Source organism: Dendrobates tinctorius, unplaced genomic scaffold (assembly GCF_039654945.1).
Source record: "Dendrobates tinctorius isolate UK_male_01 unplaced genomic scaffold, ASM3965494v1 ptg000162l, whole genome shotgun sequence".
Lineage (NCBI taxonomy): Eukaryota > Metazoa > Chordata > Amphibia > Anura > Dendrobatidae > Dendrobates > Dendrobates tinctorius.
In genome coordinates, this window is record NW_027361829.1 from 39292418 (window position 1) to 39306572 (window position 14155).

The window sequence follows — 14155 nt, forward strand, 5'->3', positions numbered from 1 at the left end:
GCATCATTATGAACTTGCTGCGCATATGCTACGACTTTTGATAAATCAAACCCGCGCAATGACCGTGCTTTCACAGGATATTGAAAGAAAAGTGACATGTCTATCAAAGTCTGGAGGCCATTGGGGGGCAGGCAAAAGGCAGAGCGCACAAAACAGGCTGGAAGTGCAGTGTCTGATCTGTTGAACTTGCAACTAAAACGTCAAATATGGATTTCTCAAAAATTCCTCAACAAAATATTAAATGTATGGTATGAATATAATAAACATTAAAGCGGCTTTACCCTTATAACTTTAGTTAGAGGTCAAGTACCCTGCTGACAGGCCCTCTTTAAAGAAACACAGTGACAGCAGTAGCATGGCAAGTGAAATCCCATGCTAGTGACCCATAGATAATTATTACGTTGTATTAACATATATGACACAATGTATGTGTTATACATGCAACGTCAAGGAGACAGTCACCAAAAGTTGCAGGTGACAGCATGTTTTGCTAAGCGTGAAAAGATTCAGCAACAGACGATACTAGGGTTCATTCTACTGTGACATTGTGCGTCACCTTACCTGACATGTAGCATGTGCACACCTATATGGCACACGCTACTTTATACATTGTTCTTCGTGTGACTTTATGATACCTCTGTCGGACTTTGATTGTCTATGTGTGGCCCCAGCTTTAGACACCACCTGCAGCTACGAGCACCACCACCACCACCACGACACCACCTGCAGCTCGTATAAACTTCAATGTTAGAAGAACTACACTTTTAATGTTAGAGATGAGTGATATGGAGCAAAACTGCGTATGTAGAGCTGTCTGCAAATATCTCATCATGCACTGATTTCAGTCTAAAACATGGAAATCTCTTATTTTTTTCTGGTCAGATTCACATTATAAAGGCATTAAACACCCGGTCACATAAACCAATAAAAAGCTATTTATGCACATGTGAAAAACACCCTTCAGTTTCCTATTTGGTTTGTTTTGTCGAGCTGCTTTTTAAGATTGTGAATATTTTTCTTTGGTAAGAGACTTTGGAGAGAAATCAGAAAATGGCTGCAGAACGCAATCGCGGAAACCCTATTTCTTCTCCTATCATTTTGGAATGGAAAAAAATGTCCTTGCTGGACAAGGAAACTGCACGCACCAAGAAAATAATAATTCATTGGCACTGTATGATACAAACCAAATAGAATTCATTCTTCTCATGTATAAACATGAAAAAGGCTGTTCGCAAAACTGCATTGCCTTCATGTAACACAGCTGAAAATCTAGTGAGAAAATAGTACATGACAAAATATACATAAAGTAACAGTTTTAAATAAAACGTAAATTGTTCTTATTTTTGTTTTTCACGCAATAGACAGTGAGGTGTGAAAACACAACCTTAAGCTCATTATAGAGAAGTCCAACAATCTAGGTTTGCGATACCATTTTTCTGCCTTTGGTTATCAGTGAAGATTTTGTAGTGAATGAGCACTTTAGAACCTGAAAGTCTACAATCGATCCTCCAGGTGGCAGGCTTGTTTTCTTTTTACATAGATAAAACATTATCCTGTTTTTCAAACACTGCTCGCATTGTCATATTATACACACAAAGTATTCAGTTATTTGGTATTTTTGTGACGTCCATAGAAAAAAAAATCTTTTTTTTTTCTGAACTACTATCACACACACTAAGTGTTGTGCAGTGTTTTTGGAAAACTCATGAATACAGGTCATTAATAAATTGTTCTGTCCACCTGTGTTTTGTTCAGTTTTTTACTTACAAGAATGATGAACAGGCAATTCACAGAGTTCAATCTCAAAGTTTTAGGAATTTTCTTCCATTGAGTCTGTTAAAGACTCCATAGGGACTCCTGTGCCTGGCTCATGCTGTTTTAAGCGTTTTATTGTGTTCTTGAGTGCCTGTCGCTTGTTGCAGAACCACACCCGGACAACTTCCCGGTCATAGTTCAGCTTCTCTGCGATTTCCGTCATTTCCTGACCGGATGGGTGTGTGTTCTTCTCAAAATGGGCGTTCAAGATCTCTAGCGCCTGTGGAGTGAATGATGTGCGCCTCTTGCGTTTTTTTGAAGGCTCGCTGCCGATAAATTCTGTCAGGTTCTGCATACCTGCTCGGTGGCGGGCCTCAGCCTCGGCCATCCACCTCTCAAGGACTGGCTTTATCTTCTGGGCACTTTTAGGGGTGATGTCCAGCTTTTCAAACCTGGCAGGATACAAAAGGCCAGGGTTCAGTTTGGCTGTCAGACTGCTAGCTATAGTGTTCTCTTGGGCTTCCTGTGGTAGGAAAAAGTGGCTTCTCAGGATGGTGTGTCTGAGGGGAAAATTGAAAAAGAAGAGTCTTACACTGATGCTCTGCCAGGGTGGGACTTCCTGCCTGCCTAACCAATGGACTGGCAGAGGTAATTAATAAGGACATTATGTTCTATGATAAAACAATTCTAATCACAGACATGCAACATGTAAAATAATATCCATTATTAAAGAAAGAAAAATGTATAACTTATTGTAAATGAAAAAAACAAAAATAAAGTGTACAGGATCAGCAAGAAGCGCAGTTTCACGATTGGGAATCAACTTCAGTTTTGTTTGTGCCACTTTTTTAAAAATATTTTTGTGCAATATAGGTTATAAAAATGATGATTGACTGATTTTAGTAATGATTTTATATATTGGAAAGCAACTACATTTCCTATATAGTCCATCTCTGGCATGTACATGTGAGGTGGATGACTGTAAATTCTAGGTTGGTAAGTGTTGGTAACTCCCTAACATTGGTTGATTTTGCTGTTTGCACAGAATCTGAAGCCCCAGAGTCATCATACTTTTCTCTTGGATGAAATACTGCTGGAGATGTTAAAACAGTTGTTCACTTTTGGGGACATATTTTTTATTTAAATGCATGAATATGTGGCTAAAAATATTTGTACTATTGGGTTTCAATAAAAAATGTTGAACCATTTGGGCAACTGCAGGAGAAAAAAACTGAGGAACAAACAGTTTGTGATCCGATAATATAGGAATAATTAATAAGAAAACTGCTCACCTGATAAGATTGTGATCACACACTTTCTGAGCAATAAAACCAGCTGCTCCAAGCCACAGGTTAAAAAAATAGAAAACATATTTTGAAGAATACGAGGATGGTTTTCTTCCTTGCTGGTGGAGTTACACGGATGAATGAGGACATCTAAGATGGATCAATGCACGGTTTTAATTTCTACGTGTTTTGAAGTTATTGTGACATTCAGTAGCAGACAACGTCCAAGAGTGGACCCTCTGGGTCGCGGATCTGGAGCCCCTGGGCCGAGCGCGCCAGGTGATGACCGACCCCTATACAGGGATCGTTAGCGGCAGGACTGCAGAGGTCAGAACTGCGACAGCCGGTACCAAGAGGGGCGGCTCACAGGAGAAACGGGTGAGTATGACTAAGGGACGCTACTGGATACTAGGAACACCAGGTGTTTACACGGAAGTGCGCTAACTACAGGATAGTGCGAGACAGGTATACGTGAGCACGTATGGCGTGTGACGAGTAATACGTCCGGAGGTAACCAAGCAAGATGCGTGCAAGGAGCACGACAGAGTACAGAATGGAGCAGCAGTTGTGCCAGGAGGAGTATTAGAGTACAGGGACAGAGAGAGTGCCCGGGGACACAGCGGAGCAAGAGACAGAGCACAAGATCGGAGAGGATGCCAGAGGGCAGGACTGAGCAAAGACAGAGCGGAAGACCTGAGAGCAGCGCACAGCCAGGCAGGGACACAGCAGACCCAGCCAGGAAGCACAACAATAATCAGGCACCTCCCATAGGGGAAGGTAGCCTGATTTAGCACATGACCATGACAGGTTCCGGGTCAGATACTGGCCAGAAAGCACATGACCACTACAGCTTCCGGGTCAGGTCCTCCGTTACCATAGAGAGGACTGACCCGGAGGCAGCACTGACAGGAGCGCGCAAGCGCAAATGTGACATGGAGGAGGAGCCCTGGGGACGAGAGCTGTGCATGTGCACCCGACGGGAGCCCCTGAGGGACCGCCGTACCGGGGGGAGTGACGTCAGGACCGGAGCCCTGCCTCCAGGTGAGCGTGGCATGACAGTTATCCGACTTCTTCCTCAGGAAATAACCACAGTAAAAAACTGACTACTTCCTGAAGAAAAAGTTGGATAACTTTGAAATACGTAGAAAATGAAACCGCGCCTTAATTCATCTTAGGTGACCTGATTCATCCATGTAACTCCACCAGCAGCGCAGAAAACCATCTTCGTATTCTTCAAAATACATATTTGGCTATAGCAGGCTCTTTGTTTCCATGCACATTCAACTTTTTTTGTGGTCTTTGGTCATAAATCAGTTGAGAGGAGCAAAAAAAGGCAGATAAAAGAAGTGGGGTGAATGAAGGATTCTCAGTTAACTCATTCTGCAACCAGCAATAGATAAACTGTGCAACACAGAGACGAGAGAAAGCAAATGTTGTAAAATGTTTAATGAAACCCAAATGCAAAAATCATATTTAGCCTCAATTACATACATTGAAATAAAAAATCAAAAATGTCCCGAATGTTGGGTAATGCCTTGAGCCACACCGAGTATTAGACAGATCAGGAAAACACTTATTAGACATATAACATAGTGAAATTGCTCTTTACCTTGTGTTAACCCTCCTGATATATCTGCTGCCACCAGTGACCATTAACATCTGACTTATTTTATATTGTGTTCCGGGCACAAATGAAAGGTAAATTCAGCCATTGGGGACTGAGCCTCGTAGAAGACTAGTCAGACAAGTGGGTCCCTAGTGGCTCCTCCCTGCCTGTTTCCCTAGATTGACAGGTCTCTGCCTATGTCCATGAAGACCACTTTTAGCCAGAGTTCCCTGAACTGTAGAAGAGTGTAACTTATTCTTACTGATGCTTACCATTTCTGTGTTGATGGCACTGCTGGACATCTTCCATTTTTCAGTGGAAGTAAACATGTTTTTCATCTGCTGCACTAAGTTTCTTTGGTAGATCACTACATCTACACTAACAAACATTGCCCATTTTATTATTTGTTGCTTCTACAAAAAAACTAGCACATGAAAATCTGTCTGCTTTGAAATCTTTGCCTGGGAGGGTGAGACTTTGCTGATACCTGTGAGGTCTTATATAGACAGGTGTGTGCCTTTACAAATCAAGTCCTATCAGTTTATTTAAACACAGCTGGACTCCAATGAAGGAGTAGAGCCATCTGAAGGAGGATCACAAGGAAATGGACAGCATGTGACTTAAATATGAGTGTCTGAGGAAAGGGTCTGAATACTTATGACCATGTGATATTTCAGTTTTTCTTTTTTAATAAATTTGCAAAAATGTCTACATTTCTGTCTTTTTCTGTCAAGATGGGGTGCAGAATGTACATTAATGAGAAAAAAAATTAACTTTTTTGAAAAATTTAAAAGGGGTCGAAATACTTTCCGTACCCACTGTGTGTTTTGTTGCTGTGCTCAGTCTTACCATTGGGTATGACCTGTGACATGAAAATGTTTTCCACAACTTTTAACTTTGTCTGCTCGGCCATGTCATGGGTGCATCAAGTGTCTGTCTGGATTGAACAGTCTTTTTTGCTAAAATACACCCTTTAAACAGGTTATAATAGTCTCTGGTTACTAGTGCTGGAGAATGGATTCTCAGCCATTTTTATTATAGGAAAGATGTGCCTCGCTATAGTGATATTTTTCTTTGATGTAGATGGCTATAGCCACACTGTAATTCTGCAGATGTACCTTTTGTACTACACAAATACAAAGTAGGATGCCACGCTACCCTCATAGTATACTACATAGTTGGTGTTTGCTAAACCTATAAGACTATTTTGTAGTTAGTAAAGTACAATGATTGTGGAAATACAATGCGTAGAGAGAAAACTGTATGTTACATTAACTGGAAGTATTTATACATATTTATATTCTATTTTTATATAATGATACACTGCTGGTTTATGGATTTAAGTGCACCTGCCAGTCCAATATAAATAATATTAACAGTAAATTAACACATTCTTATGTTTTATTCAAAGCTTTATTCTGTGAAATGGAGAAAATCCTAAATTGTTACTCAACAGTAAAGGGGGTGGCATTTAGATCATTGGTGTTTCTTATCTGTGTTGATTCTTCACTACATGAGATTTGGTATAACAATATACAAGTCATGAAACAAATTTCCCAGCAGTGATATCCTTGTATAGACTGAATAAAGGTTATTTTCTACAGGGAGGTATCTTATAAGAAAAAACAGTAGGGGATGCCATAGAAGTGAGAGGATCCTATGGAGCTTTTTGTATTTAACAACAATCAATGGGTTTTATGGAAAATCATTGAGCAAAATGTGAGCTGCAAGCTCACTACCCCATACTGATGTTATTTATAACCTTAGTCTTAAACTGCGGGAAAAGTACACTTCTGTTCTACAGGGAATACATTAAAAATATAAAGAGCGGATAAAGAGACAGAGCATTTCATGGATCACCAAGAACAAAATCCACTTAAATGAGCTCAGATTTGGTTGGCTTTTTTGTGACAAACTCCAAGGTCTCAGAAAACAATAGAAACCTCTTCGCTAAATATTTGCTGCTTTATTCATAAAGTTCATATTAAAGGAAGCCTGTCCGTCAAAACTCACAGTATAAACTAAGTACATCACTTTGTAGGAGACATAGCCCCTAGAATAAAATTGTTCTTTTAGTGTTCTAATACCTGCCTCCATTCTACAGACATTGAAATTTAATCAAATATGCTATTTAGGCTGCTAAGTGCACCCTTGGTGTGGCCAAGAGGCTAAGTGCACCATTTTATCCAGTGGATTAATATGCTCTGGCTTTCCTTAATCGTAACTCACAGAACTGGCTTGTCTGGAGAAAGCATTGGTTGCAGAGAAAGCTCAAGCGAGCCAGTAGTGGCAATCACAAGTGAGGGAGGCAGGGCAATGCCAGTTGGTTGGAACGGTGTAATGAGCCTCTTGGCCACACCAAGGGTGCACTTACCCCAATTAGCATATTAGAATAAACTTTGGTTTCTGCAGTTCAGAGGCAGTAATGAGAACACTAAAGGTGCATTTTTATACATGCTGCATGCTTAGTTTATTCTATCAGCTAATGATGCAAATAGTTGTGCAATCTGTGTATTTTGCACTAGCATTTGTATGTATGCGAATACGCTGAAATGATCCCCCACTTTCATTTTAGTGATTTGTGGAGGTCTCTGCACCTGGACCCCTATTTTAAAGTCATCTTCAGACATATGAAAGAACCTAGAAATGTTCACTATAGCACACATGAGAACCATGATTTATGTCACATGACACCATATTATAACTCTTTATCCCTATATACAGTGGAGAAAATAAGTATTTGTTACATTGCCAATTTTTCAAGTTTTCCCACCTACAAAGAATGGAGAGGACTGTAATTTTTATTGTAGGTACACTTCAACTGTGAGAAGCAGAATCTAAAAATGAAACTAGAAAATCACATTGTATGATTTTTAAATAATTAGATTGCATGAAAAAGTATTTGATCACCTACTAACAGGGTTTCATCTGAGAACCCGATTTCACTAAAAGAGGACAAATAGTCAATATGTCCTCGCACGCTCTAACGGGTGATGAGTATAAAGTCTTATTAAAAGGTCTCAATTTTGTACCGACCAACAAGTATAATTGCTTTGAGTGGGTAAAGGACCTCAATTTGTTCTGCAGAAAACTCAAGTGGAAAAAGTTCTTTACACATAACAGTCGTGAAGAGTGTCATTGACAAGGCCTGAGTGATGAGGATTTGTTAGGGTATCAGGCACTTGTGGGTCTTCTCCGTGAAAATGATGCAACCCCTATAGAAGGAAAAGGTCCATTCACAGATCCAAGAAATAAGAGTGAAAAAATGCCACCACAGGGGGACACCAGCAATATTGATGTATTCTCCCTATTGGTGGAAAGAGATCTGAAAAGGATTAAAACTTTTGAATGGGACTCGGATGATAATCTGACGGAGGGGGAACGGAGCGCCCTTGATGAACTCTGCAAAAATGACCAATTGGTCATAAAATCCTCCGACAAAGGAGGCAATTTGGTGATCATGAATCACATTGACTACTGTAATATGTGTAAAACCATTCTTGATGATGGTGGTGTATATGAGGTCCTGAACACAAATCCATCAGTGACCTACAAATCTGAATTGAAAGAGTTGTTGGATGAGGCTTTATCTAACAAATTGATTTCCAAAAGTGAGTTTGAGTTCCTCTTGCCAAAGTTTCCTCTTTTGGCTACATTTTACACATTACCCAAAGTGCATAAAGGATTACATCCCCTTAAGGGAAGACCGATCGTCTCAGGGTCAGACTCTTTGACACAGAATTGTGGCATATATGTAGATCAAATTTTGCCCCCATTTGTGGTGTCTATTCAATCGTACCTGAGAGACACAGCAGATCTATTGTCAAAATTGGAGGGGATTCAATTGGAGAAGGGTACCTGGTTAGCGTCAATTGATGTAGAGGCCCTGTACAGTACGAGGGGCGCCTGAAAACTTCGAGGCCCACCCATGAAATCTTTTTTTGCATGGTCTTGTTTTGCAATGCAATATGTTATTTAGTTAGTTGAATGGTCTCATGAGCAATCTGGATTTATTTTGATTGTTTTTGTTTCCGTTACAGCATATTAAAGTTGGGTCGCAAGGCTGAAATATGGAAATGGAGAAGTTGGCAAAGTTCACACATCGGCTGTTGCAATGGCTGCAATGGCTGCAATTCCACCTTCCACCAAGGTGCTTTTTCATCTGTGGGAATAGGTGATAGTCCGAGGGAGCCAAATCAGGGGAATAGGGTGGGTGCTGAAGCAGTTGGAAACCACAGGAGTGAATTGCAGCAGCCGATGTGTGAACTTTGCCAACTTCTCCATTTTGCTAAATGGTCGCTAGTGAGCTGCCAAACAGGCAGATCTCACCAGCAACGTAGCAGCGGTCGGCAGTCGTTACTTACCTGTCAGATGCGGCGATGAAGACGTCCTCCACCCGCGTCCACGAGTCGCTCGTCGGCGCCAACAGAAAGCCCAGCAGGAAGCGGCCAATGAGAAACGGCCCAAAACCTTCTCGCGCCATCATCGATAACTAGCAGGAGAGCCGGTCGGAGGGCGGAGGTAAGTATCACACATAGCGATATCGCTAGCAATATCGCTGCTGTGTCACAAAATCGGTGACGCTTTAGAGATATCGCTAGCGATCTCGCTTAGTGTGATGGGCCCTTTAGAACTGGGCTTCTCTTATCTGTTAGAGTATCAGCTTCCATCATAGGAGGCAAGCTCAACATGTGAGCTATTCCCCTTTCAGTATAGTGAAAGTTGATCACTTGCGATCCACTTTAGGCTGAAGCGAGTCTCCTGGGCGTCCCTGCACTCATCCAGGATCATGTCACAAGGTACTTTCCTCACATACCATAGTACGGCTAGCACCACTACTCTATGTGCCACATTGTGGCATATATAGCTACTGTCAGAATCTATTGCATAGACCTTCTGCTACTTCTATTCCAAGCCCGACATAGGGGCACATATTATTATGAGATATAGATAACCATTTAGTCTATGCTCCGGCCTTAAACTATAGGCACCTGCTCTAATATTTACAACATGTTATAATAACACTGCTTACTTTCTACCATTTACTTTTTTAGCAGCCCCTATATTCTGCTTAATTGTGTCATATTCTACATCAGCCCTATCTTACTCAGATGTAGAACCACCATTATCATCACTTAGGATCATAATATATTCAGATATAACTATAAGCTCCAACTTTGAGCATGCCTAGATAACACTGTTTATTGAAACTAACTGTTTATATACAATTTGGCTTTTGTATTGTGTCCTACATATTGGGAAGTACATTTTTGCCTGCTTTATGTAGGCCTATGGTTGTTGTTACTAGAGTATTTAGAACCTGAACTACTGCTACCGGTACTCTGATCTCGTGCAGATTTCAGCCCTGAGACTTTTTTTCTGTCTGGCACTATATTTGTCAACTATTTATTATGCCATTATTTTTTAGTTGCTATATTTCTATCTACCTCATCATAAGCACTGTACATGTCTTTAGAATATATGTGTAATAAAGTTTGATACTATTGCATTAAATCCTCTCTTTTTTGTGGTGACTTCTTTCATCCGCTAGTTACTCTATTTTTATTAATGTTAACGATAACCTCATGACCCCTTTTGGTCTGGGACTGGGGGTCTTTCTCTGCTTTGGTTATTGTGGCAGCAATATGCAGCATTCTTTATCATATCTGTTATGTGTGGCTGTTTTTCTTTCCTGATTATCAGTTGTGGAGTTACACACCATGTCAGGATATGTTGGTATCTGTGCCACTACAATACAGAGTATAGACTGGATTATAATCTGCAGTAGACCTGCTAATTGAATCTATATGTGTGCAAACCACTATTTTTTTCTCTGCCATTAATGTGTTGCATCTCAGGTCCTTCATTGACTTGATTGCAGTTTTAAGTTGGTTTAGCATTGTTACTCATCTGTGTTATTAACAATTGGCATAAAAAAGCAGTATCTATTGCAGCATTTTCTTGAACACAGTCTGCATGCTTAGAAACCACTTCCATTTTATACACATGGTTAATGATGGGGTTATAACTTCTTTTGGGCAATATCATGCAGCATTTTTTGTCACATTTGAAATGTGGCATTGTTGGTCTTTTTGTTGCTATTGCAAAGAGTGTGAACATACACTGCATGCTTAGAAAACACTGATTTAACCAACATTAGTTTTTTCCTAGTGACCACATCTGAGTTGGTTCTAATAGTTTTCTGAGCACTATTTTTTCATCCATGCCAACTATTAGTTGGCAGTGTAAGCAGTAATTATTTTCTGTAGCAACTTTTGAAATTTAGTCTGCATGTTAAGAGACTATAGTCTTTTTTGGCAAAGCAAGGGCCCAAACCCCTGGAGTATTGTTATCCTTTGACCATGCTGTGAAATTATGTCAATCATCACCAATTGCTTATTGTGTTCTTTTTAGATTTTAATTGGGGTCTAGGGTCCTCTTAGATATAGGATCGTCTATGTCTATTGATAGGGGTTCCTTTAGGACATCGGGTAGGAGGGTTCCCCAAGTGGCTGCAGGGAATATAGGGCTCCCAGGGTCAGTCATCGTGGAGCAGGGGTGCCACAACGTTCCCCCCTAGGGTGCCAACCTCCCCAGCCAGGCCTAGTTGACGGAAGAGGGACTTCTAGCTTACCCATTTTTAATTGTTAATTTTGGAACACGGTTGTTTTTGTTTGTGCACATTTTTTTGGTGTGAACCATTGCATATGGGTTTTTAATCAATAAAGATAATTTGTAGGGATATATATATGATTTCACCTACTAACCAGCAAGAATTTTGACTCTCACAGACCTGTTACTTTTTCTTTAAGAGGCCCTCCTATTAGGTGCTCATTGCCTGTATTAATTGCAACTGTTTGAGCTCATTATCAGTAGAAAAGAAACCTGATCACACACTTAATCAATCACAGTCCAACATCACCACCATGGCCAAGACCAAAGAGCTGTCTAAGGACATCAGGAGCAAAATTGTAGACCTGCACAAGGCTGGGATGGACTACAGGACAGCAGGCAAGCAGCTTGGTGAGAAGGCAACAACTGTTGGCACAATTATTAGATAATGGAAGAAACACAAAATGACTGTCAATCTTCCTTGGTCTGGGGCTCCATGCAAGATCTCACATCATTTGGTGAGGATGATTCTGAGAAATAACAAAACTCAGCCTAGAACTACATGGGAGACCTGGTCAATGAGCTGAAGAGATCTGGGGCCACAGTCTCAAACATTACCGTTAATAATACAAAGTCCAGAACTAGAAGGCGAGCACCATCACAATAGTCCACACATCCGAACCATCATACGTGTATAAAAGAGACGCAGCCGGCAATGCAACTGTTTTACCCTTAGGTGCACATTCATGGAAAATAAATAAAGCCTTGACTACACTACCCGGTGAGTGCCATTCTTTTCTACTATTTTTTGCTATGTGGATTACCGTTAGTAACACACTACTTAAAATCCTGCAGGGCATGCAAGGATCCCCTGCTCAAGCTAGTACATGTCCAGGACCATTTGAATTTCACCAATACCCATCTAGATGATCCAGTGGAAGCATAGGAGAAGGTCATGGGGTCAGATGAGACAAAAATAGAACTTTTTGGTATCAACTCCACTCACCATGTTTGGAAGAAAAAGAAGGATGAGCACAACCCCAAGAACACCATCCCAATCAAGAAGCATGGTGCGGGAAACATAATATTTTGGGGGTGCTTTTCTGCAAAGGTGACAGGACAACTGCACTGTATTGAAGAGAGGTTGAATAGGGTCCTGTATCATGAGACTTTGGCCAATAACCTCTTTCCCTCAGTAAGAGCATTTCAGATGGGTCGTGGCTGCATCTTCCAGCATGACAATTACGCAAATCACACAGCCCGGGCAACTAAGGAGTTTATCCGTAAGAAACATTTCAAGGTCCCGAAGTGGCCTAGCCAGTATCCAGACCTGAATCCAATACAAAATCTTTGGAGGGAGCTGAAACTCAGTGTTGCCCAGCAACAGCCCCGAAACCTGAAAGATCTGGAGAAGATCTGTAAGGACGAGTGGGCCAAAATCCCTTCTGCAGTGTATGCAAACTTGGTCAAGAACTGCAGGAAATATCTGACCTTTGCAATTGCAAACAAAGGTTTCTATATCAAATACTAAGTACTGTTTTAATATTGTATCAAATACTTATTTCATACAATAAAATGCAAATTAATTATGGAAAAATCATACAATGTGATTTTCTGGATTTTTTTTAAGATTCTGTCTCTCATAGTTGAAGTATACCTAGGATAAAAATTACAGAGTTCTCCATTCTTTGTAGGTGGGAAAACTTGCAAAATCTGCAATGTATCAAAGACTTATTTTCCCCGTAGGTTCTTATTAAAAAATTTTTTAGGTGTTGAACAATGCTGAAAATTCTTTTTTAGGCATGGATATTTATAAATTAAGAAACAGGGGCACACATACATCTTATCATCCCCAATGGATCCAAATCAGGAAGCTTTGGCAGTTTATTCCTGCCCTGAAAATGATGTGTGAGAAATTCAGATGTCAATAAGACCACTGAAACTTGTGATTGACTGCAACAGTCAGGTGTCTAAAAGAATATATAATCAGAGGAACACCTTATCGTGAACGCTAGTAGTCACCTCGCTGTTGCAGTCAATAACAGGCTTCAGTGGTCCTGATGAAGGACAGTGCAGATATTACACCTGGAGTCCTCCAGTGCGGCCTGCCTCAGAATCACAGGGGTAATGGATGGTGAATATTCCTCCATTTATTAATTGGAAAATATTTATGGGAAAAAATTACAGCTTTGGCCACTCCCTTAAAATTTCTAAAATATTTTAAAGCTTCTACTAAGATCTACTCTTTTTTTTACTATCTATTATTTTCTATATCTATGCTTGCTGTTCATTTTCAATATTGCGTTAGGTTTTTATTGGTCTTTTGTGACAATCAGTTAATCGTTAAAAGTTAAAATTACCTTAGTTCTTCGAGGTAACTGCATTAAAAGTACTTGCTTAATTATGATTGATGAGGTTTTACACTTTTATGTAAATGATAAATATGTATTTAATTAAAAATAAGTATGAAACTTTTTAAGTCATTCCCATTTAAAAGAGTTTGGGGAACTACTTCTTGAAACAGTGCGACTCTTGGCCATTGACTTTGTCTGATGTTGCATCTCAGCTCCACTTGAGTAAATAAGTGACACTGCCTATGGACAGGAGTGGCACCATTACACCAACTGCTGGAAGATAACCAACCACATGTGCATATCTGTGTACTTCAATGACATCACAGTAATATTCTGAATGATTTGTCAAAAAAAACAGTGATCAGAAATTGAAACAATTGAAAACTCTGGTCCTAAATATAATAATAATACTTTTGATATTTTGGGGGAGTTGTGTAGTAGCCATTCCTCATTTACTGAAAATATTTAAAAAAACTTCATAGTATAAAAGATTTTTTTATGAATTTATGTTTGCATAAAAAATGTGTGTTATCAACTGTCCA

General features: G+C 40.0%; 1 protein-coding gene across 2 annotated transcripts in view; it reads right to left on the reverse strand.

Annotated features, from left to right (window-relative positions):
• Positions 1 to 845: 845 nt before the first annotated feature.
• Positions 846 to 14155, reverse strand: part of POU6F2 (POU class 6 homeobox 2) — an 812961-nt gene continuing 799651 nt past the window's right edge. The window contains exon 9 of one of the 2 annotated variants that reach the window (XM_073549965.1): positions 846 to 2207. In XM_073549965.1, the coding sequence (XP_073406066.1) occupies positions 1811 to 2207 (397 nt within the window). In that variant the 3' untranslated portion in view covers positions 846 to 1810. Of the gene's footprint in view, positions 2316 to 14155 lie in introns of both variants that reach the window. The other variant, XM_073549964.1, reaches the window with a different exon arrangement.